At 53.7% G+C, this 23,997-nt stretch overlaps 9 protein-coding genes across 9 annotated transcripts; 5 read left to right on the top strand and 4 right to left on the bottom strand.

Moving 5' to 3' along the window:
• Positions 1–441: 441 nt before the first annotated feature.
• PG998_007203 (Nonribosomal peptide synthetases (NRPS)) lies at positions 442–8,054 on the top strand (the record flags this gene model as incomplete). The annotated part of the gene is made up of 2 exons (XM_066874019.1): positions 442–5,313; positions 5,373–8,054. The coding sequence occupies 2 exons, from the start codon at positions 442–444 to the stop codon at positions 8,052–8,054; spliced, it is 7,554 nt and encodes a 2,517-aa protein (XP_066729964.1).
• A 590-nt stretch (positions 8,055–8,644) lies between these two features.
• On the bottom strand, positions 8,645–9,481 carry PG998_007202 (uncharacterized protein; the record flags this gene model as incomplete). The annotated part of the gene is made up of 1 exon (XM_066874018.1): positions 8,645–9,481. The coding sequence occupies one exon, from the start codon at positions 9,479–9,481 to the stop codon at positions 8,645–8,647; it is 837 nt and encodes a 278-aa protein (XP_066729963.1).
• Positions 9,482–10,362: 881 nt separating this feature from the next.
• Positions 10,363–11,379, bottom strand: PG998_007201 (pyridine nucleotide-disulfide oxidoreductase; the record flags this gene model as incomplete). The annotated part of the gene is made up of 1 exon (XM_066874017.1): positions 10,363–11,379. One exon carries the CDS (start codon positions 11,377–11,379, stop codon positions 10,363–10,365), a length of 1,017 nt encoding a protein of 338 aa, XP_066729962.1.
• A 1,144-nt stretch (positions 11,380–12,523) lies between these two features.
• On the top strand, positions 12,524–14,257 carry PG998_007200 (citrinin biosynthesis cluster MFS transporter mrr1; the record flags this gene model as incomplete). Its single annotated transcript, XM_066874016.1, has 6 exons — positions 12,524–12,885; positions 12,967–13,266; positions 13,343–13,622; positions 13,686–13,833; positions 13,893–13,958; positions 14,013–14,257. 6 exons carry the CDS (start codon positions 12,524–12,526, stop codon positions 14,255–14,257), a joined length of 1,401 nt encoding a protein of 466 aa, XP_066729961.1.
• A 546-nt stretch (positions 14,258–14,803) lies between these two features.
• PG998_007199 (uncharacterized protein) lies at positions 14,804–16,029 on the bottom strand (the record flags this gene model as incomplete). Its single annotated transcript, XM_066874015.1, has 2 exons — positions 14,804–15,945; positions 15,990–16,029. 2 exons carry the CDS (start codon positions 16,027–16,029, stop codon positions 14,804–14,806), a joined length of 1,182 nt encoding a protein of 393 aa, XP_066729960.1.
• Positions 16,030–17,188: 1,159 nt separating this feature from the next.
• On the top strand, positions 17,189–17,521 carry PG998_007198 (uncharacterized protein; the record flags this gene model as incomplete). The annotated part of the gene is made up of 1 exon (XM_066874014.1): positions 17,189–17,521. The coding sequence occupies one exon, from the start codon at positions 17,189–17,191 to the stop codon at positions 17,519–17,521; it is 333 nt and encodes a 110-aa protein (XP_066729959.1).
• A 576-nt stretch (positions 17,522–18,097) lies between these two features.
• Positions 18,098–20,802, top strand: PG998_007197 (uncharacterized protein; the record flags this gene model as incomplete). The annotated part of the gene is made up of 3 exons (XM_066874013.1): positions 18,098–18,251; positions 18,292–19,908; positions 19,985–20,802. The coding sequence occupies 3 exons, from the start codon at positions 18,098–18,100 to the stop codon at positions 20,800–20,802; spliced, it is 2,589 nt and encodes an 862-aa protein (XP_066729958.1).
• A 772-nt stretch (positions 20,803–21,574) lies between these two features.
• On the top strand, positions 21,575–22,351 carry PG998_007196 (uncharacterized protein; the record flags this gene model as incomplete). Its single annotated transcript, XM_066874012.1, has 1 exon — positions 21,575–22,351. One exon carries the CDS (start codon positions 21,575–21,577, stop codon positions 22,349–22,351), a length of 777 nt encoding a protein of 258 aa, XP_066729957.1.
• Positions 22,352–22,372: 21 nt separating this feature from the next.
• PG998_007195 (uncharacterized protein) lies at positions 22,373–23,914 on the bottom strand (the record flags this gene model as incomplete). The annotated part of the gene is made up of 2 exons (XM_066874011.1): positions 22,373–23,295; positions 23,653–23,914. Coding segments are annotated over 2 exons (1,185 nt in total), but the record flags the coding sequence as incomplete, so codon positions are not given.
• Positions 23,915–23,997: the final 83 nt, after the last annotated feature.

The following is a 23,997-nucleotide window of genomic DNA, read 5'->3' as shown; positions in this document are numbered from 1 at the left end:
CCACTCGTGATCTGACGAACCTGACGTGCGACAAGCGAGTTAGACTTCCCATAGACGTGGTATTGCCTGTTTCAAGTTTCAGAAAGCCACGTTTGATGCTGGTTCCGGTTACCGTACCCCAGGATGGGGAGCTCGTGCAAGGATACCCCGTAAAGTATAGCATGGCCGCGACATAGGAATGAGGCCACACAGGGTTGATGGCCACAAGACGCACTCTTGGACGCGAGTTGCCATGGTAGAGCAAGCGAGTAGTCTTGCTTCGTTTGTTTATATTGCTTTCAAGTCATACGCACCATACATAATCCAGCTCCAGTTCCTCTACACAGAAAGCTGTTCAACAGCCATTCATCCAGTACCGAGCTGTTGAAACGTCACATTTTACGCCCAATCCAATACTTCTACCTTCTTTTATTTCATCCTCATCTGTAAACTTATTCCAAAATGGGCGCTTTAACGGACGGACCAGTTCAATCCCAACCCCATGACATAACCATGTCTCATACCATCATAGAGGCCGCCGCTGCCCGAGACAGACACCTCCAACAGGCCACAGAATCCCCCGAGAAGCGGCTCGCCGGCGAGACCAAAGCCTCGCGGAGCTTCTGGGCACATTCGCTGCAGGGCTGCTCGATCCCTAGCTTCCCCGAGGTGCCAGCCGGGCACTGCGCCCAAGCAAGTCGTCGTGTCCGGAAGGGCTTGCGAGTTCACTTCCCCACCGAACCTGCACTAACATCATGCGCGACTTGGGTACACGGCGCATGGGCGCTCACCCTCGCCCAGTATCAGGGATCCGACGTGGTGTTCGGCGCTGCGCTGCCAGCCATTGTGCCGCAGCGTGTGAACATAGAAAGTCTCGACATGAGCATCTCAAATTTCTTGCGGGTAGTACAGGCCCAGTTAGAGGGCATGGCATCACATAGCCGCTATGACCTGGAGAACATCAAAGCCATTGACGAGCAATGTGCAGCGGCATGCGCCTTTCAGAGCCTGGTCGTAGTGCATCCCCAAATCGAACAACAGAACAACAGTTTACAGAGCCCGAACAGTCGCGTACATGACTGCGCTCTCGTACTTGACCTCGCATACCGCGGCGAGGACGGTTCGATGTCACTCGACGTAGGGTTCGATCCCGTCGTCCTTGAGCTCATCCAGGTCGAGCGTCTCCTTGCTCACTTCGAACACGTTCTACAGCAGATCTGCTCCATGAGTTCCAACACAACTCTGAGGAATATCGATCATATCCCGAGCTCCCACTGGGATGAGCTCAAGGCATGGAACGGCAACGTTCCAGAGCCATTGGAGCGGACGGTACATAGTCTCTTCGAGAGCCGGGCCGATTTACAGCCCGATGAGCCGGCCATCTGCGCTCGCGACGGTGAATGGACGTACTCGGAGCTGGACAAGGTTGCCGAGCACTTTGCCCGGCTTCTACGGTCCCTTGGCGTCAAGCAGGGCTCTTACGTCCCCTTGGTTTTCGAAAAGTGCGGCCTCGCTATCGTGGCGATGCTGGCTGTCCTGAAGGCGGGCGGCGCCAGTGTGGCCTTGGACCCGGCACAACCCCCTCAGCGACTGGCTGGTCTGGTGGCAGGCATGGGGGAGTGCATCGTCGTCTCCAGCGGGGAGAATCGCGACTTAGCCTCCGGCTTTGGCCGCCGCAACGTCGTTCTGGATGCCAACACAGTACGCGCCCTATCCTCCAGGCCACCACAGCCACGTCTCAGTACGGAGGCGTTGGCTCTATCTCCTGACACCACCGCCTTCGTGCTCTTCACATCAGGCTCAACGGGCACTCCCAAAGGCATCTTGATTCCTCACAAGGCCTTCGCCAGCAGTATCCGAGGCCACGGAGAGGTCCTCCGCTTTTCGACGGGGCCTGGATCGCGCAATTTCCAGTACACGGCCTACACCTCCGATGTCAGCATTGGGGAGATCTTCACTTCGCTTGCCCTTGGGTCTTGCGTCTGCGTCCCATCCGACTGGGACCGCAAGAACAACATCGCCGGTTCGATGCGAGACTTTGGCGTCAATTGGGCTTTCTTCACCCCCAGCGTCGCGACCCTGCTAGGGCCATCTGAGGTGCCGTCACTGAGGACGCTGGTCTTTGGTGGCGAGACGGCATCGCCCGAGAACTTTGCGACTTGGGCACCGTCTCTGTACCTGATCAATAGTTTTGGTCCGGCCGAGTGTTCTATCTGGACTCACTGCATCCCTCGCCCTGTCGAGTTAAGTGATTTCGGCAGCAACATCGGTTATGGTGTTGGCTGTGCGACGTGGATCACCGACCCCGACGATTATAACAGACTATTGCCAATTGGGGCTATTGGCGAGTTGCTCACTGATGGACCCAATGTAGCCGCCGGCTATCTGAACTCACCTGAGAAGACTCAAGCGACGTTCGTGGCGGATCCTAAATGGAAACCAGCCAACCGGAAATCGATGAGACTATACAGGAGCGGCGACCTTGCACGGTTCCTCCCCAATGGTATGGTGCAATTCCTTGGGCGACGAGACCACCAAGTAAAGCTCAACGGCTTGCGCGTCGAGCTAGGCGAGATTGAGCACCAAATCCGTCGACTGGTTCCCGACGAGATGATGGTGGCCGTCGATGTTGTCAATCCCCACCCTGTGGGTTCCGCGCGCATTCTCGCTGCCTTCATTGCTCCCAAGAAGCCCATCTCAACGGCAGCCAGCATTACTACGCCCAAAGCGGACGCAGCTTCCGACAGCCAGAACCTGCTCTCACTTCTTCAACATGAGGTTCCAGCGCCTCTACAGAGCGCCCTAGATGGCCTCGAGGACGCTCTAAAGAACGTCCTGCCAAGACACATGGTTCCAGCCGCGTTCATTCCACTAGGCGAGATGCCCCTGACGGCATCCGCCAAGACAGACCGCAAGGTGCTGAAGCTGCTCGCATCCATGGTGCCGACCGAGGAACTCGTGCGTCTGGGCACCAGATCTTCATCTAGGCAGCTCAATGCCCCTGGATCGGTGATGGAAAAGCTTCTCGCTCGCTTGTGGTCTGCCACCCTTGGGCGCCAGCTCGACCTCGATGTGGGGGACAGCTTCTTCAAGGTGGGCGGCGACTCCTTATCCGCAATGCGTCTAGTCTCGCTGGCCGGAAGCCACAACCTCAAGCTCTCGGTCGAACAGGTTTTCAAGAGCGCGACACTGAGTGAAATGGCGCAAGTAGTCGTCATGAGTGAAGGGGCGGGTTCAGGAGATGCGCAAGACGCCACGGCCGCGGCTTTAGTGCCCTTTTCCATGGTGGATGATGCTGCTGCGACTGGAGCTGGCGCCATCGGATCCGCTGCGGAGTACTTTGGGATTGAGGTGGACGAAATCGAAGATATCTACCCTTGCACACCTCTTCAAGAGGGTCTGTTGGCGCTGTCGCAAGATGGTCGTGGTACTTACGTCGCCCAGATGGTGCACAAATTGTTACCCGATATCGATCAAACCCGGTTCAAGGAAGCATGGGCTACTGTGCTGGATGATTGGCCGGTGCTGCGGACGCGATTCTTTCCTTGGGCCAAAGAGGATGGTACCATTCGCCTGATGCAGGCAGTCTTGCGATCAAAGCCGAGGTGGAAGAGGGCTCGGAGCTTGGAGGAGTACCTCAAGATCGATGCGAGAGACAGGATGCAGACTGGAGACGATATGCTGAGGCTGGCGTTGTTCAAGGACCGCAAGACGAACAATGACCACTTCGTCATGACAATCCACCACGCCGTGTTCGATGGCTGGATGCTGGCTCTGCTCCTGACATCCTTCCGCCGCGCGTACGCCGGCATGCCGAGACCTGAGCTGACACCCTTCAATGTATTCATCCAGTGCCTCGAGGGGCGGGGCCGCGACAAGAGCCGCGAGTTCTGGCAGCGTTATGTCGATGGTCTTCCTAGACTGTCTTGGCCCGAGCTGCCAGCTCCGGATTTCCGTCCAAGATCCAATGCCGTACAGAGAAGAACCTCACGCCTGCCCGAGACTCGAGGCTCGCAGAGTTTCACACCGACCACATGGCTCCGCACTGCGTTCGCGATCCTCCTCGGCGCATACTCCTGCAACGATGACGTCGTCTTCGCCTCAACCGTCTACGGACGCGCATCCCATCTCCTGGCGTCGGCCGATACCGTGGCCGGCCCGACACTTGCCACCATCCCGATTCGAGTCCGCATCCCGCGCAAGGCACGGGTCGAAGATGTCCTTGCGATGGTGCAAGCTGAGTCGGCCGAGATGCTGGCATATGAGCAGGAAGGTCTGCAGACCATCAAGCAATATAATGCCGAGGCGCTGGCTACAGTGGATGCACAGAGCTTGCTCGTGGTCCAGGTCGACGAGCCCCATGCCTCTGCGCCGCAAAATGTGGACGTCGAGGCGGCTGGAGCATTTCAATTCAAGATCGAACCCCCGTCTGGTCTGGACAACGGCTACCACAATTGCGCCTTAGTCCTCGAGGCCACCTTGTCGGGAGATGACCTCCACCTTGTCGCTACTCACGATGACAATGTATTAAAGTCTGATGAAGTACAACGCTTCCTTCGCCAGATGACTCATGTTGTAGGTCAGCTATGTGGCAATGGAGATTCTCAAGGACTGCGCATTGCAGATTTGGACCTCGCTGCTCCCGAGGATGTCGCAGAGATGCGGGAATGGAACGGGGTGGTCGCCAAGCCGCTGAGAGCTCTAATTCATGACCTCTTCCACGAAAGGGCTCAGGAACAGCCCGAAGCCGAGGCGCTCATTTCATGCGAGGGGTCGCTGACGTACCGGGAGCTTGACGATATGTCTACTCGCCTGGCTGGCTACTTGTGGACATCGTATGGCCTACGACCGGGCATGCACGTACCTCTCATATTTGAGAAAAGCCTTTGGGCAGTTGTCGCAATGATGGCTGTGCTCAAAGTCGGCGCGGCAAACGTCGCCCTGAATCCGGCGAACCCGTCAGATGTACTACAGTCGCTGGTTTCGGATGTCGACGCCGAGTTCGTTCTATGTAGCGAGAGGAACCTCTCCCTCGTTCAAGAGCACTTTCCCCTGTATATGTGTGTCGGGCCATCAATGGAAGCTGAGATTACCCTGACGGGGAAGAATGAGGCAAGTGTTACACCGGACCACTTGGCGTTCTTGCTTTTCACCAGCGGCAGTACCGGTAAGCCGAAGGCCATCATGATCGACCATGCCGCATTTTGCAGTAGCATGCGCGGCCACGGTGAGACGCTTTGCTACAACAAAGGCGGGAGGAACCTGCAGTTTACAGCGTACACATCGGATGTCAGTATCGGAGAGATTTTCACATCGCTTACGCGTGGCGCCACTGTAAGTCGCCCCAAATCCTTGAAAAACCCGCCCCAAACGTGGTATTAACTCGTGTTTAGGTGTGCATTCCCTCCGACGAGGAACGGATGAACATGAATGACCTTGCTGCGGCTATGGAGCGCATGCGGGTCGACTGGGCTTTCTTGACTCCCAGTGTCGCGTCTCTTCTTGATCCGAACAAGGTGCCGACACTCCGTACGCTGGTTTATGGAGGCGAGACAGCCACCGTGACCAACATCAACACGTGGGCCCCAAGACTGCATCTCATCAATTCATTTGGTCCGGCGGAGACGTCGATCTGGAGCCATGCTCACCCGCACTTTACTACAGCCGATATTGGCTCTGATATTGGCTGGTCCCTGGGGTGCGCAACCTGGATTGTCGATCCGGATGATTGTCAGCGACTCATGCCGATTGGAGCCATCGGTGAGCTCGTTGTCGAGGGCCCCAATGTGGCTGCAGGGTATTATAACAATCCCGAAAAGACGAAACACGCGTTCGTGGAAAGGCTGGCATTCTCGGGTAATGAGAAGAACCGAATTTATCGCATGGGTGACCTGGCCCGTTGGATGCCTGGTGGTCGCGTGCAGTTCCTCGGTCGGAAAGATACGCAGGTGAAGCTCCACGGACTCAAGGTAGATGTTGGGGACGTGGAAGACAAGATCCGAGTCGCGTTGGGAGGATTGGGCCAGGTCGGCCTGGAAGTGGCCGTCGAAATGATCGAAAATCCCGCCGACAGGTCGGACTCGCGCCTAGTGGCATTTGTGAGCGCCGCGTCATTGGGCCAGACCCAAGACCGCAACGTAGTGGCCATCGTCGAGGACGAGGGGGCTTTTGAGAGCTTCGTCAAGCGTACGGAGGGTCTCCGAGGGAAGCTTGCTGCGGTCCTGCCGGCATTCACGATCCCCAGCTTCTTCGTGGCGCTAACCAGCATGCCGCTAAACGCTTCAGCCAAAACCGACAGGAAACGTCTCCGAGCCCTTGTCGCTAGTCTGGGCTTTGCGGGTTTGTCTCGCTTCAGCTTGGCGGCACGGAAAGAGATACAAGCGCCACGAACCGACATGGAGAAACGTTTACACAATCTGTGGTCGACCGTGATGAACCTCGAGCTAGAAAGCTTCGGTGTCGAGGCTGACTTCTTCGAGTGTGGCGGGGACTCAATCATGGCCATCAAGCTCGCCTCCCTTGCGCGAACCATCAAGGTGTCGTTGGCTGTGCAGGACATCTATCAATCGCCGCGACTGGGTGACCTGGCAGCCCTGCTTGAGGGTAGAACTCCGAATCTCCAGGACGAGTCAGCAGAAGGTATCCCTGCGTTCTCCCTGCTGCCAAAGTCAGTCGCCGGCTCGAGCATAGAGTCGCTGAGAGCACGCGTTGCAGAAGGCTGTGGGGTGAAAGTGGATGAGGTGACTGACGCTTACCCCCTGACCCCGACGCAACATGATCTGTACCACTACGGCCTCAAGCACCCGGGCGCCTTGTGGATGCAGAACGTGTTCAAGATCCCCGCCAACGTTGACGTAGACCGTTTAAGCCGGGCCTGGCATCGCCTTGTCATGAACCACGACATGCTGCGCACCCGCATCGTCTCTCACGACAGCACGCTTTTGCAAGTTGTCCTACGGTCTGCCGGTGATGTTACTCAAACCGAGTGTCAACCCGCGGAGTTCGAATCCTTCCTCGCAGCTGAACAGCTACGAACATTGGGCTCTGGTCAGCCACTAAGCCATGTCACAGTGGTGAACAAGGAGTGGCTGGTCGTAACACTGCATCATATCTTGTACGACGCTTGGTCTCTGAACAAGCTATTCGCGCTGCTTGATGTCGAATACACGCGTATCTCCGACGAAACAAACGGGGCTGGGGCCGAGCAGAAGCAGACAGTGGACTTCCGGCACTTTATGAAGGTGATCCTGGATCAGGAAAACCAGCGCGAAGCCTCGGCATTCTGGTACAACGCCCTGCTCGGAGTCTCCACGCGCCCATTTGCTAAAGAAACGGCGCAAGGACGCCCGTCCAACACTTTCCTGCGCCACAGTATCCAGCTACCCAAGAGTGCGGTCGGGGTACGTGCTTATCGAACACCCGCCGAGCTGGGATATGCTGCCCTCGGGCTCGCATTCCACGAGCAGCTGCGGACTGCCGATACCGTCATGCGCATGGTCTCTACCGGTCGGGCGATTGCCACGGTCCCCGGCATCGAAGATCTGCTTGGCCCCACGGTCAACAACGTGCCGGTACGCTTGCAGCATTCAGAAGGGGCTACCACGACAGAGTTCATCGCCCATGTGCGACAACAGCTCCAAAGCCTGGCGCCATGGGAGCAGGCCAGCTTCGCAGATATTGCACGGCTGCATCCAGACGCACAAGCAGCCTGCGACGCGGCGCCGTTAGTCATCGTGCAGGCAATTGATCCATACGCTGAGCCGCCGGCTGGCGGGATCGGTCTGGAGAGGAGACCTCAACCAGTCTTCTGGAACGACGGTATGCCCTTCGTTATCATCATAAGCCCCATCTTGCGGGGCAAGGAGCTCGAGAGCATGGACGTCATGGTGTATTTTGCCGACTCGGTGGTTTCGGAAGAGGATGTAAGGAGACTCGTTGCTGTTGTCGAATCCGTCGTACGAGCCATTACTACGGCGAAGAACGACATGAGTATATCGGAACTTCTAGATATTAAGAAGGAGGACTTGGAGAAAGTGCAAGGGGAGATGACCGTACTACGGAAGAGCGACCAGTAAAGAGACGGATAGATATCGTGTGTGAGGATGGCTGTTCGGCTGCAATTTGTCGCGCGTGTGCATTACCCGCGAACATTAAAAGATAATTATCCTTGACATATAGCTTTATATTTGAAAAAGCTCTTCAACATATATCAAATGGCTAATATGATATGGCCATCCAAGGGCAGAGCGAATCGTGACGAATTGTGTGGTGATTGAGCGAAGATTGACAATGCAAGAGAAGTGCTGTAGCTCCCACAACTTACTCGCTGTGGCGGGGTAGCTAGGCGCTAGAATTTAAGGGCGTTGACGCATACACAAGTAAACATTCAATCTCACGCCTTGATAATGATTGCAGAAATACAGCGCAACTGGGTCGCTAGTAAATGCAGCTGCATCATGCGCACTCTGCGGGACGATATAGCGTAAATTGAACTCGATACGAGACTATTAAGCAGAAAGAAGACCTTACTGTTGTAACTAAGGCATGCTAGTTTCCATTCACGACTCCTTTACTAATATCTGCTTTAACCTTCCCATGATCTCATCCGTTTTACAGAACACGAGCGTATGCCCAACATTTTCTTCGACAATGAGCTCTGCCCCGTTCATCTTCGCAGTGGCCTCCTGGCCATTCTGAGCGGGACATGTATGTCCTTGTCTCCGTGATAGATGACCAACTCCCCTTTCCGCACGGACAATTGGTCAAGTTCGAAGTCCCAAGGATTCCCAAACAGCGCCGCCTCGTAGGCGGACCCCTCCGATCCGTCCTGGAACGCCCCCCGCATGCTCGTTGTAAACGTGTCCAGGATCTTTGCCTCGTCGGCCTCAATGACCCGCAGGTCCTCCGGCGGCATGCTCGAGAAGCCCTGCTTCATTGCGTCCCTCAGCCGCTCAGGGTGCGCCGTGTCCCGCGCGACGACGCCGAGGTTGCTATCAAACAGGTAAGAGATAAGCCAGGGCGACCACGGCGCCAGATTGAAGATGACGCGGTTCGAAAGCATCATCTCGCTCAGGCCCAGACTGGCCGGGTACATGCCCGAGACAATCATGGCGCCGGCGAGGCGATCGGCTGGGATGTTCAATAGGCAGCCCAACACGTAAGGCCCACCTCCGGATATGCCCAGGACACCAAACCGTCGTATCTTTAGATGGTCGGCCAGCTCGAGGACATCCAAGGCGAAGGAGCTGATGGTGCGCTTGGGCTCGGGGCTGGAGCCGGCGTACCCTGGCCGACTCACTGAGATGATCTGGACGCCGTGGGCCAAGGCGGCCTTGTGAACGGCATGGCCCTCGTGGTGGGATCCGGGGAAGCCGTGAAATTGGAAAGCCGTGGGGAGTTGGGCCGAGGCGGCGGCGGTGGCTCCACTCGCGCCGTAGGTCCCGTAGCAGAGCGTTCGCCCTTCCTTCAAGGTGATGGAACTTGTGGTGTCCGCAGTCGCCATGGTTTCGTGTTAGCGAGCACGTCTTAGGGTCCTGAAGATGAAGATATGTCGATGCTTATATGCTAGCGAGTTTCGACCTGGAGCTATGAAATTATCTATTCAGGAATCGTTATAAAGTGCAAGATGATATGGCGATGGTTTGAAGACACGCAAACACCTCTTTCTTTGTAACTGCTCATTACAGAGTACTTAATACGACCTGAGCAAAGGCGCTATACCAAGTTCGTGGTACCACCATACATAATTGGGCCCCTTTTGCGCCCGGCAAAAGTACACTGAAGACGTGGTCCAGGGATCGGCCGAGTAAGAAAGCAAGGTAGTAGGTCTGGTATTACGGGCGCTAGGGTCCGGCATATAGGGAGCTTCTTCCGAGCTTCTGGCTGATATTGACCAAAAAGAGCCCCAACTCACATGTTTTACAGGGTGTTTATTGGTTCTACAGGGGTCGACAACCCGTAACGTCTTGGCTACAGTGGCACCACCACACGAGTCAGGACCAACATATCTCATCTCCCCCGCCCCTAACTACCAGTATCACGGCTGCTGGGGGTTTTAGGACATATACATACTGACAGTCATGGACGATAAAGATGGTTGAAGTTAATAGTGACGCCCACGTGTAATGCTGAACAACTACGGGACGTTCGGGGCTCTAGGGCCTCGTTTCGAAGTAGCCCAAGTGCCAAGAATGTAATAAATGCATGTCAAGTAGAGTTTGGTAATGCTATGGAAATAACCCTACGAACATCGATGGTGGTGCCTTATCCAATCATGTGTAGCTAGCGCCTCGGAGCTTACACCTAGGAAGCCCGGTCTCCGTCCATGAAGTCAGCCATCCAAGTTGAGTGATCCAACGAAGCGTCGTCATCACACCCCAACAACTAAGATGCACCTATCTCAGCACCTTCAGCTTGTAATTGCTGCGCTGCGCCATCCCCTGCTCTAAACCCGGCCCCAGAGGCGACAGTTACATACTTGTGCCGAGAGGCACAATCCCCTGCCGCGAAAATGCCGGGCTGCGACGTCTCCGCGAACGCCCCGAGCTTGATCTCACCGGCATCATCGAGCTGGATGCCCAGCTCCTCCACGAGCGAGCTGGCCTGCTCCGTCCCCGCGTGATACATGGCGAAGCTGTGTGTATGTTCCTTCACGGGACCGCCTTCCTCGGAAGATCCCTCCAGCACGATATGAATCCGTTCTTGCTTGAGCCCGCCGTTGTCGATGTGCTTGACCATCTCCAATCGGTCGATTTCGCCAGCCTCCACGTCACAGCCAGCTACACTGGCCGCTACCGGTCGAAGTTGAGTCGCGACGCGCTTGTTGCCGTTGGTGTAGATGCGGACGCGATTGGCGAATTGCTTGCAGGATCGCACCACGCGCAGGATGCCTGACGGCTCTGCAAACCCGTCCAGCGCGAGGACGGCAACGGACTCGGCCCCGCGCTCCTCGTGTCCATGGCACAGAAGACAGTGCACTACACCGTGTCCCCAGCAGTCTTCGATCCCATCGATGAAAGGCAAGAGGTCACGGACGCCTGTGGCTAATATGACTTTTCGGCCTCGCCATTTGCTGCCCGCCGCATCGGAGACCTCGAAGATGCTTGGTGCACCAGGACTTGAGACTCGCTTGATCGAGGCAACTTCGCCTTCCACGAATTTCCACTGGTCTGGATAGCGCTGGTTAAGCTCGGCTCGGCTGGCTGCTAGGAATTCGCCAGGGGGTCGATGGTCCCATGTCGAGACCATGTGCATCTCGCTGGCGAACCTGTTCCGGTAGTTGCCCGAGTCGAAGAGGATAGAATTGTGGTTTTGACGGTACAGGGCCAAGGCGGCGGCAAGACCTGCTGGCCCTCCTCCTACGATGAGGACATCGCATATCGGTTCCATTGCTGAAGTCATTGTATAACGATTAGTTGGCAAAGACTCTCCAGTGTCATATCAGAATGACGGCTGGCACACTAGTAGATTTCTTCAGTTATAAGGTAGATGCGACCTGATCCCCGTACTCCTGCGCCATTTCGTTGAATAGGGTGGCTCCACGTATTTGTTACCAATGTGATGTTTGAGTTAGCAGTGATCGCACATAGAGATGGTGTCTCAAGGTGGTGCCACCCGTTGACCACTAGCGGTAGCAGTAAATATATTACAGGGGGGTTCTCATGGTGGGCCTTGAAGGTGTCAGGGATAAACTCGTAGGGCTGGCCCTTGTTGCATACATATGCCCATATGAGCCGTCGCTTTGCCGAGAATATGTCATTGTCTTTTTTTGACATCTTATATAAATTCAAATACTGAGCCTCAGTAAATCAGTTGTACACCAATAAAATGAGGTTCATACTTAGTCCATACTCATCGGTCACCTGAATTTTAAACCCCGTCGCGACCTAGCTATGCCGTTACGAGGTAACTGCATGATCACAAGCCAACATCATATAGTGGCTCGTGGCTCACGACTTCTCAACCACTTCAGTCTTATCATGTGTTGAAAAAGCGGCTGGTCTACTTGACTTGAACATTATCTGGGGTTATCAAAACTTAGCTGAACAGTGACCATTGGTCTCGTCTATGCGGCCACTCAGCAGTGATAAGATAATTCAAATACGGTACATATGAATCATTGCTTCCTCCATCACTTACCTTGTGACTTGTCTCGCTTTCGTCATTCGGCCCCTGGCCCTCCATGTAAGTGGTGTTACACAAGCTCGCCCTTTCGGCCCTAACAACGGACTCCGATCTCACCGTTTGTCCAGTATGTACTTCGGTCTTTTGCGACCACTCACTCGGGTCTCTGAGGATTAACTCAGCAAATGAAACCAAAAGTAGATATGCTTAAACTGAACTGCTGGGCCGCAGCTGCCAAAGTAAACCTTCAGTCCTTGTCTTCTATCACTTACCTGACCTTTATCCCCGCAATCGTCAGTATTTCCAAAAAGCCCTTATAGAAATGGATCGAGGGAAACTTCCAGACGACTCTCCGGCCTTGGAGATGCAATCCATCCACCAAATGTCCGTCTCGAGCACGAAAGCCCCAAGTACAAAGGCCATGAGTACGAAAGCCCCAACGGATAAAGAACGAACGCAAGCACCATCATTCGGCCCCGGAAATGACGATGAATCCATGACGCAGGGAGAACAGCTCCCGGAGCAAGACGCCACTCTCGTTGGCTGGGACGGGCCGGACGATCCAGCAAATCCGCAGAACTGGAGCACGAGGCGGAAGCTGTTGACCACAATATCGCTGGCCCTCTGTACCTTCTCCGTCTCTTTCGGGAGCAGTATATTGGCCTCCGCCATCGGCGTACTCTCGCAGGAGTACCATGTTAGTCCCACCGTAGCCACACTGAACGTCACGGTCTACGTGCTGGGGTTTGCTGCTGGTCCTTGGGTATGGGGACCAACATCCGAGTAAGTCGAGTCGAAAAGAACTGGATGATCTACAAACGAGTAGAGACTGAGATTCATGGGACTGACGTGAGCCAAACCCAGGTATATTGGACGCTACTGGCCCTTCGTCATCGGCTACGTCGGCTTCTTGTGCTTTACGGTAGGCGTCGCCTGTGCTCAGAACATCTACGCCATCATGATCTGCCGGTTCATGCAGGGAGCCTGGGGTGTCGCAACCGTCACCGTCACCCCTGGGGTCTTTGTGGATCTCTGGGACATCCGTACCCGCGCGCTCGCTACGATAGCCTGGGCGGCGACCATCGTCATCGGTCCGACCATGGGACCCGTCATCGGAAGCTTCACAGTGAAGAACGAGAGTCTTGGCTGGCGATGGACCATGTGGTAAGGTTATAGCACTCCGTAATTTTGCTGGTCACTATGTACTTCCATGTGACTAACCCATTATGGCGCTTTGCAGGTTCACCCTAATCATATCGGCCGTCTTCCTCTTACTTATACTCATCATCTTTGAGGAGACATGGGGTCCCATCCTACTCCAGAAGAAAGCCCGGCAGTTGCGATTTAAGACGAAGAACTGGGCACTGCACTCGGAGCGAGACAAATCACCAGTTGATTCGAAGGCGCTATTGCAGAAGTACGGCCTCAAACCGATACAGATGCTCGTACGCGAGCCAATTCTGCTTTTTATCACCCTGTATAACAGCCTTATTTACGGAGTCATTTATCTAACCTTCGAGGTAAGTCGTTGTAGAGCGGAAACTGCGCAAGCCAACATATACTAGAATACTCACTATTTATAGGCATTTCCTTATTCCTTCGGTACTGTACGGGGTTGGGAGGACGGCGTATCATCACTACCATTTCTGTCCCTATTGGTAGGATACCTCGGGGCGGCCGTTATCCAGACTATCATACATCTTCAAACAATTGACAAGAAGATGGCCAAAGGTGAGTCACGTCATTGCTGATACCTAATGTGGTTTCCGCAACTAACAACTGCTTACTAGGCATCCGCCCATCTCCTGAGGATCAGCTCCCCGTCATGATTCTTGGAAGCTGTCTACTCACGATTGGTAAGTACATCGGCCATGGCTTCTTGCTATAACTAACATGCTCCATCCTCCAAGGCCTCTTTTGGTTTGCATGGACTTCATCTCCAAATATCACGTGGGTTCCGCAGGTCATCGCCGGACCATTCATCGGCTGCGGTATCAACATGGTGTTCGTTCCTTGCCTGAACTACCTGATCGAGTGCTACCTCGCCAATGCCAACAGCGCTTTGGCGGCCAATACCATCATCCGTAGCGCCGTGGCGGCTGGCTTCCCCTTTTCGCTACACCCATGTTCGCCAACCTGGGGGTACCATGGGTAAGTCTTTTCATTTTACGGCATCTGCATCATCTCGGAGAGACGAAAACACGTTGCTGTTCATAGAACTGACTTTATTGTTCCTCCAGGCAACCTCAGTACTGGGGTTTCTATGTTTGGCCTTCATTCCGGCTCCAATCGTTTTTTACTTTTACGGCAAGAAGATACGTGGGTGGAGCAAATTTGCGTTCGAGTAAGCCTGATACATATGAAGTACGTTTACACCCAGACTACTTTTTTCTTGCTGGCTTGGTTTAAAAGTATCAAGTATGCCTAACATCTATGGATAATGTGAGGCGTCAGATAGATCAGGACATTTAAGTTGTATTATCTACGAGCCAGTTTGTGTCACGCCCCTTTTCCCGTATGTCACCAACGTTAGTCTCCTCCCTCAACAATACAATAGTCACTAGAATGTCACTAGTGACGAAGTAGAACTGTAATTATATAGCAAGATAAAATTTACATTATAAGCAACTAGAAACCATAATTCTACTTGATCATCTTCAGTCCTAATTGCATATCACCACATAGAGAACCCACGTCTTCACTAACTTGGTTTGTTGAATCGATCCAGCTGAAAGTCCACAAGTGCTGGATCGCTGACACCCGTCATAATCTTCTTCGTCAAGAGCTCACCCACAATAGCAGCATTCGTGACCCCGGAGTGCATAACGGCAACCGTAAGCCCATCTAACCCCGTCGCGCCCAAAATAGGAATACCGTCCTCGGGATCTGGGCGTGTTCCAATCGTGTAGTAGTCGTACTCGAGATCATCCCCACCAACCAGAACGGCTTGTACCTTCTCAAAGAGCTTGTCCGCGTCATCCTGGGGGTTGTCACCAGGGTCGCCGCCCGTGTAGTCGGCGCCGGCGCGGATACGGCCCTCATCGACAGTCTGGCGCACGTGCAGCTGGTCCGAATTGATGAGCGTGTTAAGTAGCTTCTCCGACACGGGCTTCGAGTTGACGAGCATGCCTTGCCGGCCATTGACCGGCAATTTGACATTCTCCGTCGCCAGCAGTGGCACACTTCCCAAGCCGGCGGCGAGAACGACGTGGTCGCCCAGGATCTCCTTGCCGTCTTTGGTGAGGACCCCTGTGACTTTCGCGCTGCCGTCATCGCTTTTGACAAAACCCTCGACCGTATTCACAATGACCTTAGCGCCCATATACTCGACAGCATGGTCCAGCAGCTGCTTTGCGGCAACGCTAGCCTCAAGGGTGCCCTCGCCGCCGGCAAAGAGACCCCACTCCGGGACGTATTCCTGCTCGAAGCCGGGCTCGATCTCGCCGATCTCGGTGCGGTTCACACGCACAATGTCGTACCCCCACGCCTGGTGGTTCTTCTCGTACTTCTCGAGCTCGTCGGGCGGCATGCTCCACGTGACAGAGCCGCCCCAATGCAACGGAAGACCGCCGGGAACCTCCTCGGCGATCTCAGCCCAGTGCTTCATGGAGCGCACGCGGAAGTCGTAGTAGAACCTGGGGTTGTCGTACGCCGCGTTGACCCACGCGAACGAGTTGGGCGTCGCCACGCCGCCGACATGCTCGGCGATGACGGTCACGTTAGTCTCGTGGGCGAGGTGCCAGGCGAGGGAGGCACCGACGATACCGCCGCCGACTACGACGACGTTGGAGGGGGTTGGAATTCCATATCTGAAGACGAGTATGCGGTGAAGGATAGAGGTGCCTGAGAATCATGGGTTTGAGAAATCAAGTCGGGAATTTCCATACTTGTAGGCGCAAAGATGCTCCAGATCTGCAAGAGCCGCATTATGGGACCCGTTAAGAGCCGATGTCACTTCGGTCGGATCTTGAACTGCTCGAATTGCCCAATAAAGATTCTCCTGCCTTTTTCGGGGTGCCCCGCGATAGGGTGAGTATTGCCGCCTTGGCTAGAATTGTTCACAGGCAAGACGGGCGTGCGCCGCCATCAATATTGATCAAGCGGGGCTGGATTGGTAGTATGTAGAGAGGGCAGTGGGTTGTGCCAAGATGGCGTTATCACCAAGGGGGTTATGGTTTAGCGATAGCGGAGCGGGGGTGCGTGGCGGCTTCCCGGCACTTATCCGATGGCGACCGGCAACTCCAACTCCTTTGCGGGGCCGACTTGGATTAGCTCTCCTTCAACTGTGCCAAGCACGGTGGCTTCAATCATATCAATTTGGCAGTGAAGCCTGGATTCTGAGAGTAAAGTTCTATCTTTACCTCACTCGTCCGACGGAGTTCTTGAGATAAAACCAAAGATGAACAGGTCGGGCCTGCGTCAGCTCGCGACGACTTACCCTACAAGGCTTGCTGTGACCTCTGTGGGAGCAAGCGCATACATCACTGCTCCTTATGTGAAGAGAATGATGCTTCTTGATGGTATTGGTACGTTCGGTTCTAGTCCCATGTGTTTCATTTCAATCCATTGACACATGGAAGGAAGAACTCAAAAAGGGGCATACAGGAGCCGCGAGTTGAGGCTTGATAGCTATGCAATCACCCAGGGGTGGGCATTCCATGTAGGTTTTGTGGACGACCCGGTTTGGTCCTACGTTGACCATCTGCCTCAATTTACTTCTGTTATGTAAATAGGGCTGATGAATCTTGCAGATGCCAGTTTCTCTGGCTGACACTACTTTGTCTAGGACAATGAAGATTTGTTCCCTATAACTCCATTGACCCGAACGACAAAGGGTATGGGACAAAGAGTTTATCTCCGAACTGTCAATTGTATAGGAACTTCTTTATTTCGATTTTACCTACGTGATGTTCTAGACCTTCTGTAGAATCAGGACGGAATGTATATAGCTTACCCCCTGGTCTAGCATCTGAAGTGATATTCTGCAGACAGCATCAGACTTTCATTCGCTACCAGTAGTCTTAAACTTCCAATCGCTTTAAATTTAACACTTTCCATTCGTTCCGCTTCAATACCAGTTGCGATCATGCCTTCCTTCACCACCGTCTCGGAGTACACCTGTGGACACACCCAGGAAGTTGTCCACTTCCGCCAAGGGGAGGATGAGAGGGTGGTCAGTGAGACTCTCCGCGTCACGACCCGGTGTCGCACCTGCATCCTTCGGGCGGTGCTCTCTGTCGTCAACCCCACCATCACGGCTTTGAGTGACAGCGCCATCCAGGAAGTTCGGGAAGAGATGCACGGTATGGGTCCCGGCGAGGTGCGCCGCTACTTCAAGGCGCTCTCCCAGAAGGTGTGCCGTCCCAGCGACGCGCAGGACTTTCAGGATGCACTGGGCGAGTTCGTGGCTTGCCGCTAGCAAGGTGCTTTCGGGGCCGGGGTGTCGGTCTGACCAGGGACGCGGGCGCCTATAGTCGCACGGTAGGCACCAATTCGGTGGAATCGCGGAGACTTGATTAATGCTTATTTTTATCTGCTTTCTAATATACATATTAATAGACCAACATAGACATTCACATTCGCCATTCATGCAGAAAATGAGAACTGGAAAAGGTGAAAAGCAAGCATTTGTTGAAAGAGCTTAAGATTGTAACCGACGTCGATGGCGCATGTACAGCAATACTGCAGCCCCCATGTTAATAAGGGGCACCCCACGCTATACCCCAGAGGTTCGTTCTCCCCCCACGCGCTGTAACTCAGACCTTTCTCACCCGAACTGCCCGCCTCCCCATCCTGTTTCTCTCGAATCTCAGCTCCTACATCTCATCTCATCCCACCGAAACTCTATCTCAATCTCAACCTCCCTACGACGACGGACCACTTTCAGTTCGCGATCTACGGCGGAGCAATATTAATATTTTCCCGAAATTGCCATTCCCATACTCACCAAGATCGTCTAGAAAAACAGCGGCAATGAATGGGTCCATCTCCAGGAATGGCGTCACCCACGGGATCGCAACAGTCTCCAAGTGCGCCAGGCTACACCTACAAGCGTGCGAGTCGCAAAGGCGCAGAGAAGAAGTTTCGATGTACGGACTGTCCCAAGGTCTACTCCAGAGCTGAGCACCTTCAGCGACATCAATTGAACCGTAAGTCTCAACTCGCATCTGCCTGTGATCTGCTCAACAGACCTCGAGGCAGATAACCCCAAGGTCGTGTACAAGTGTCAGCATCCGGGCTGCTACCAGGCCTTCGTGCGCAAAGATCTACTCGATAGACACGAGAGACGCCACTCGGCAAGCTACCAGCCGCGCAATCGCGCGAGCAGCTTCAACATGCCTCCAGGCTCTTCTCCTCTCGAGCCTTCACCGGTGTTGCCTCCATCGCCAGCCATAGCCGACCAGAGGCAAAGTCAGCCTGTCCCGCAGTTTCCACAGCCACCTTTACAGAGCGCACCGCTCAATGCATCCATTCTCTTGTCCCCTGACTCCGATGTGCCAAGGCCCAGATCGCAACCGCTCTCGCTAGTCCCGACAACCCCGGCACTACCCAGCACCGCGTGGCCAACTGGGCCGATGGACTCGGCCAACATGATGCGCCCCAAACCAAGCTTCATCGGCCGTGAAGCACTACCGCCTATGGCATCTGAGCACCGACATCCCGCATTTCTCCCTTATAGCTCCGTGCCGATCTCACCATACGACAGCCCCTTGACCCGTGACAACTTTGCCATGTGGTTATTTGATCCTCAACGTACATACGGCGAAATCAGCATGGCCAATGTTCCCTTCTTCGACGGTGGACTCGAGTCTGCGTTCAGCAACAATATCCACTATGACCATGAGTCGTTGACGAGCCGCTCCCAAATGGGTTCAACCCCGACACACTCGACGGGCCCCTCTGATGATCTCATGTCGGAAATGCGCCGATGCGATATTCTCAGGTGGGTCCAGGTGTTCCGGCAGAAGCAGCCATCATCCGACGCGCTTATGCCGGGTCTGGTCATGCAAGGGGCGAACGGCGACCTGCCGGGACTAAGCCTGGAGATGATGCAGGAGTGTGTACGACAGTTCTGGGAGTCGGTGTCACCGCGCATGCCGATCGTGCACCAACCCACCTTCTCGTCCAACCGCTGCGCCATCTTGCTTTTGATGGTTATGATTGGGCTTGGCGCTGCCTCGCTGAGCAGTCAAGCTCCCACGGACGCTTACAAGGAATATGGGCCCTTCGCAGACCTCGTCATTACCTACTCTCGGTGGGAAATCGTTACGGATAATGACTCGGCACCCCCTACCGAGCTGTGGGTCGCCCAGGCCTTGCTGCTCGTCGAGTTCTACGAAAAGATGTTCTCCAACCGAAAGCTACACGAAAGAGCGCACATCTACCACAGCGTGACTCTGACGCTTCTGCGTCGCGGTAGCCCCTTGATTGGACGAGCGGGAAGCGAATCGCCACCAGAAGCCCAAGTAGGAACGGAGAATCCAGCTGCGACAGATGCGAGGACGTGGTGGTCTCGCTGGGCCGACACCGAAGCGATGCATCGGGTAGTCTATGCCGCTTTTATGATGGACATCATCCATGCGGCCATGTTCGGTCACACTGCCGACATGGCACCGCATGAGATCCGTTTGCCGTTGCCATGCGATGAGACCTTGTGGCTGGCCTCGACCCCGGAGAAGGTTCGCGAACAGGAAGCAAGCTTTCGCATGTACGGCGTGAAGCAGGTGTCGTTTCTGGATGGGTTGAAGAGAGCCATACATGGAAAGGAGGTACAGACTCATTCTTTCGGGCGCATGATCATCATGAGTGGGTTGTTGAGCGTTGGGTGGCATCTCAATCACCGAGAAACGCACTTGAGCTGGCTCGAACTTGGAGGGGGGAGTATCCTCGGATCGGCGGGAGAAGTGGTCCAAGATGCTTCTGAACGCATTCGACGGGTGGAAGACAAGCTTCGACAAGGCTATGGGAGCGAACGACACCAATTCGAATGGCGAGGCAAAGACAAGAGCCAACGGGCTGATCCAGAGCGCCGCCGTCCTGTACCACCTCGCCCAGTTCAGCCTTTACATCGACATTGTAGACTGCCAAGTGTACGCCGGAGCCAAACGTCTGCTGGGGCGGAAGATCACGATGCGCGACTACGGCAATGTCGTGGCCAGGATGAGGACGTGGTCAAATCAGCCATCGACACACCACGCGGTGCTCCATGCCTTCAAGCTTCTCCACCGAGTGCTCGTGGATCCTTTCCAGCGCCCGCAGCCCAGGTATCACGTCGGCACCGGCGGGCTCATTCAAACCATGCAGTACTCGTGCCGCAACGATCCAGATCCGCATCGACCTTGGATACTGTACTACGCCACGTTGAGCATATGGTGCTTCGTCCAAGCTGTGGGATACAATCGGTCATCCTCTACAATCACAGCAACGTCACCTCGCCATCAGCACCATCATCATCATAATCCACATCAATCCTACCACACGACTACTTCACCGAGGCTGAGCTTGGCGGATTACTTAACAAATGTCGCGGGACTGCAAATATTGGACAAGGCCACGTCGGCTAACCTGGGGGAGGGGCTGCCTGATCTTCTAGATACCGTCGGTAGCCTTGCGGCGGAGTCACACTCAGAGCTCCTGCAGGAGGCACATGGTCGGCTGGAGCAGTGTAGAGAGATACTAGCAGGGCGGGCTCCTCAATGACAAAGGAGGTTACACACATGTGATGGTAGGCAGTCTTGGTGAGGCTGAACGTCCCATGAATGGTCGGAGGATCACATGCAGAGTATTTGGCTGGTGGTTGTGTTTAGCGTGTCTGGAGCAAACGGACAAATCTGCAAAGCGGGAGTTCGGTCGCAAGAATTGTAATCGTAGCATAAGGTTCACGAGATACGATACTCGTCACTAGTCATTGGATTTGATATATCAGATTTCCTAATGATCAACATCATTGCAATATGTCTTTGTTTGCAATCACACGATCACGTATCTACCTCGGTCGACTTCTCTCATGACGCGCCTCAGGGGTGTTTGTTTATCTCGTGAACCTTCCGACCGACCCCATTGTTGAATTGGTGAAGCTGACCAAAGCCGAGCGCGGCCAAACACGGCTCAGTTGGGTCACTGCCCCCCTTCATGGTCGTCGGGCAATCCTCGAGGCGGCATCGTACATGCCAGACCAAGCACGCCACATGGTTACACAGGCCTATGATCGAGGCCACTCGGCGCTTTTCGCATTTTTGTTAGCGAATCGATCATATTGAAAGCCCATCATTGGGTGGGATGTAAAACATGGACTTTATTTTCGCATGCCATTGACGGTTTCTGTCGCTTGCAGCCGTATAGTACAGGATACCATGATGCGCACGCATTTCTATCGTCTGAACCAAGAATCTTTTCGAGTTTCTCAATAAGTTTCCACATAATGAGTTTGAGTCACCACCACCTTCACATTTAAAAAACTAAGAATATGAACATGCTTGGTTTTTTTCACTGGTTCTCGTCGTTCAACCAGCTTCAACTTTTTGGGTGGTCCTTCTCTGAGTTCTGCCAAGTCATCAAACTATGGACACAGCATCAAGCACCAGTCATTGTGGATGTCGCTGGTCCAACCGTCCCTGAATCCGAGCATGAGTTATGCGCAGCCGAATACAGGAAATTTGCAGAGTTGGTTTCGCCTACCCACAACTCGAAGATTATGTTCCTGGCAATTGATGCGATCACTCAACCACATATAGATGGCGCAATTTCACAGTTGGCGCTATCAACATGGATTCCTCGACATAACGAAACCACAGTGTGTTCCCAATGGCAAATCGAAGGTTCTCCTGGTCAGATGTTACAAATCCAAGATTTGGCCACATCAGATGATATCCATGTTGACGAAAAGTCCATTATATTTGAGTCAGATATCAGTGAGCTCCTGCGCCGCGAATTGGAAAGTGCATCCAGGGAGTACAATGTTGTTGTTGTGCTTTACGATATGGGGAAAGCATTGAGCAGACTTGGGGACAAGCTCAACCTGCAGGAAAATGTAACACTGTTGGATGCGCGGAAAATATGGCGACACAAGCGTCATGACTTGGAAGATATGGGTCTAGATGGTTGTTTGGACGAGCTTCCTCATTGTCACCATCTGATAAATCAGCCAAGCGCTGGTAACAACGCCTATCATATCACGCAAATTCTCGCAATTGTTATGGACAGAATTTACCCTGGAGGCAAGGCTATCAAATATGATGCTATAGCTTAGCATTGCTAACTATATCCTCAACTATCTACCTTTGCCCTTTAATAACTCGTGGCTTTCTCTCATTAGAACCTGATCATGTGACTGGTCCCTAAAAATTACATTAACAGCAATCTCTGATTGGCCACGAAAGTCTTGGAGGATAGTCTCGGCTGTCTGAACAAGTGGCCAAGGCTTCTTGGTGTAACGCATCTGCTCGGTGCGGAAGTGATCAACCAAATCTTGGTGTAGTATGGATAACTTTGAACAGCTCTCCTCGGCTGAATGCATGGGTTGTATTTGTCCATTATGGAGAATCGCCCATCTGCTGCCACTCTGAGTCTTGCTCAGAAACTCTGAAGCGTTGGCATGGATCACACTGTGGCGAGACGCAACGTGAGATCCATCTGCTCCCCAAACGGCAGAGAAAACAACGCTGAAGAGACCGCTGGACACAAGTAGGTGTGAAATCTCGCAAGGTCGACGTTGCCTTAGAGGTTTAGCCATAAAGCCCCGAACATTATAGACATCGAGATACGACCGAATGTGGTCCATGTCACCAAAGCCTATGCTCACAGAAAAGCCCGATGACTCTGGACAGTGTCGACCGGATACAATTTGGGTTTCGAGCCTTGTACCGAGTTGATTCGATTTTGGGTTCGTTGAAATAAATATGTTGCGAAAGCTTGATTTTCCCACCAACTGGAATTTTGCGTCCAGGGAAGTTCGTGAGAACGGGCCATGAGCTCGTAGCCAGCTCCTGTTTCCTACATCTCCCGTTATCAAAAGTGGTATCCAGATCCGATATTCTTTCCGCCTCATGTGAGTTGTCGTCCCAAGACTTTGTCGTGATTGCAGAGCGCGGCAGCAATTTAACCCCGCTAGCTCAACACCTGGAATCGTCGTTTCCATGAGCTGCAAATTTATGGATATACCAAGATTTGTTATTGAATATGATGACTGTTCAACTTTCTCGCATCTTTCAATGTCTCCGCATGCCCTAAATGCGGCGGGCGAGTTTGCCAATCCAGCTGAGTGTCCTGAAACTGATTGCAAAGTATCCCAAGCGAGAATGCTGTGGTCGTCCGAGGCTTTGATTATCTCTTCTTGGAGTTTAAGGAACGCCCTATGTCCTTGACCATACAACATTGGCATGTTGATGTCGAATACGCCAAGTAAACAATAGGCCATGTCCTCAGGTACAGTCGTTCTTCGCTCAGAAGCCCAAGACATGCGTTGGGCGATAGAGAATGTTGTTATCGACGATGGATCTTGCAATGCCTTGCGATGGATGGTTGTGAAGCTGAGTATCCACTCCGACAGACCAGTCTTGTTTCCAAGAGGTGACCAATCACGAGCAAAGAAGACCAGATCTTTGGGTGCCAGCAGCTCCTGGAGTGTCCATCCGCGGGTCCACCAACGACTCTTCTGGAAGCTATCCCAGATCTCTTGGTTCCGATGCTTGTTATTTTGCTGACGAGTGAACCATCCCTCGGTATCGCTCCTATGTCCGCGAAGGGAGGTGGCGGTGGGAACTTGGACATCGGTCAAGATGACATAGCAAACTTTGGAGTCACGATACCAAACACTATATACATGTTGTTAAAAACGGACAGATACTATAATGATAATACGGGCAAGAGTTTGTCCCTCAAAAGAGGGTCGCTGAT

Source organism: Apiospora kogelbergensis (genome assembly GCF_038363985.1).
Source record: "Apiospora kogelbergensis strain CBS 113332 chromosome Unknown utg000005l_segment0_segment0, whole genome shotgun sequence".
In the NCBI taxonomy this organism is placed as follows: Eukaryota; Fungi; Ascomycota; class Sordariomycetes; order Amphisphaeriales; family Apiosporaceae; genus Apiospora; species Apiospora kogelbergensis.
This window is presented reverse-complemented; position numbering and strand designations above follow the sequence as displayed.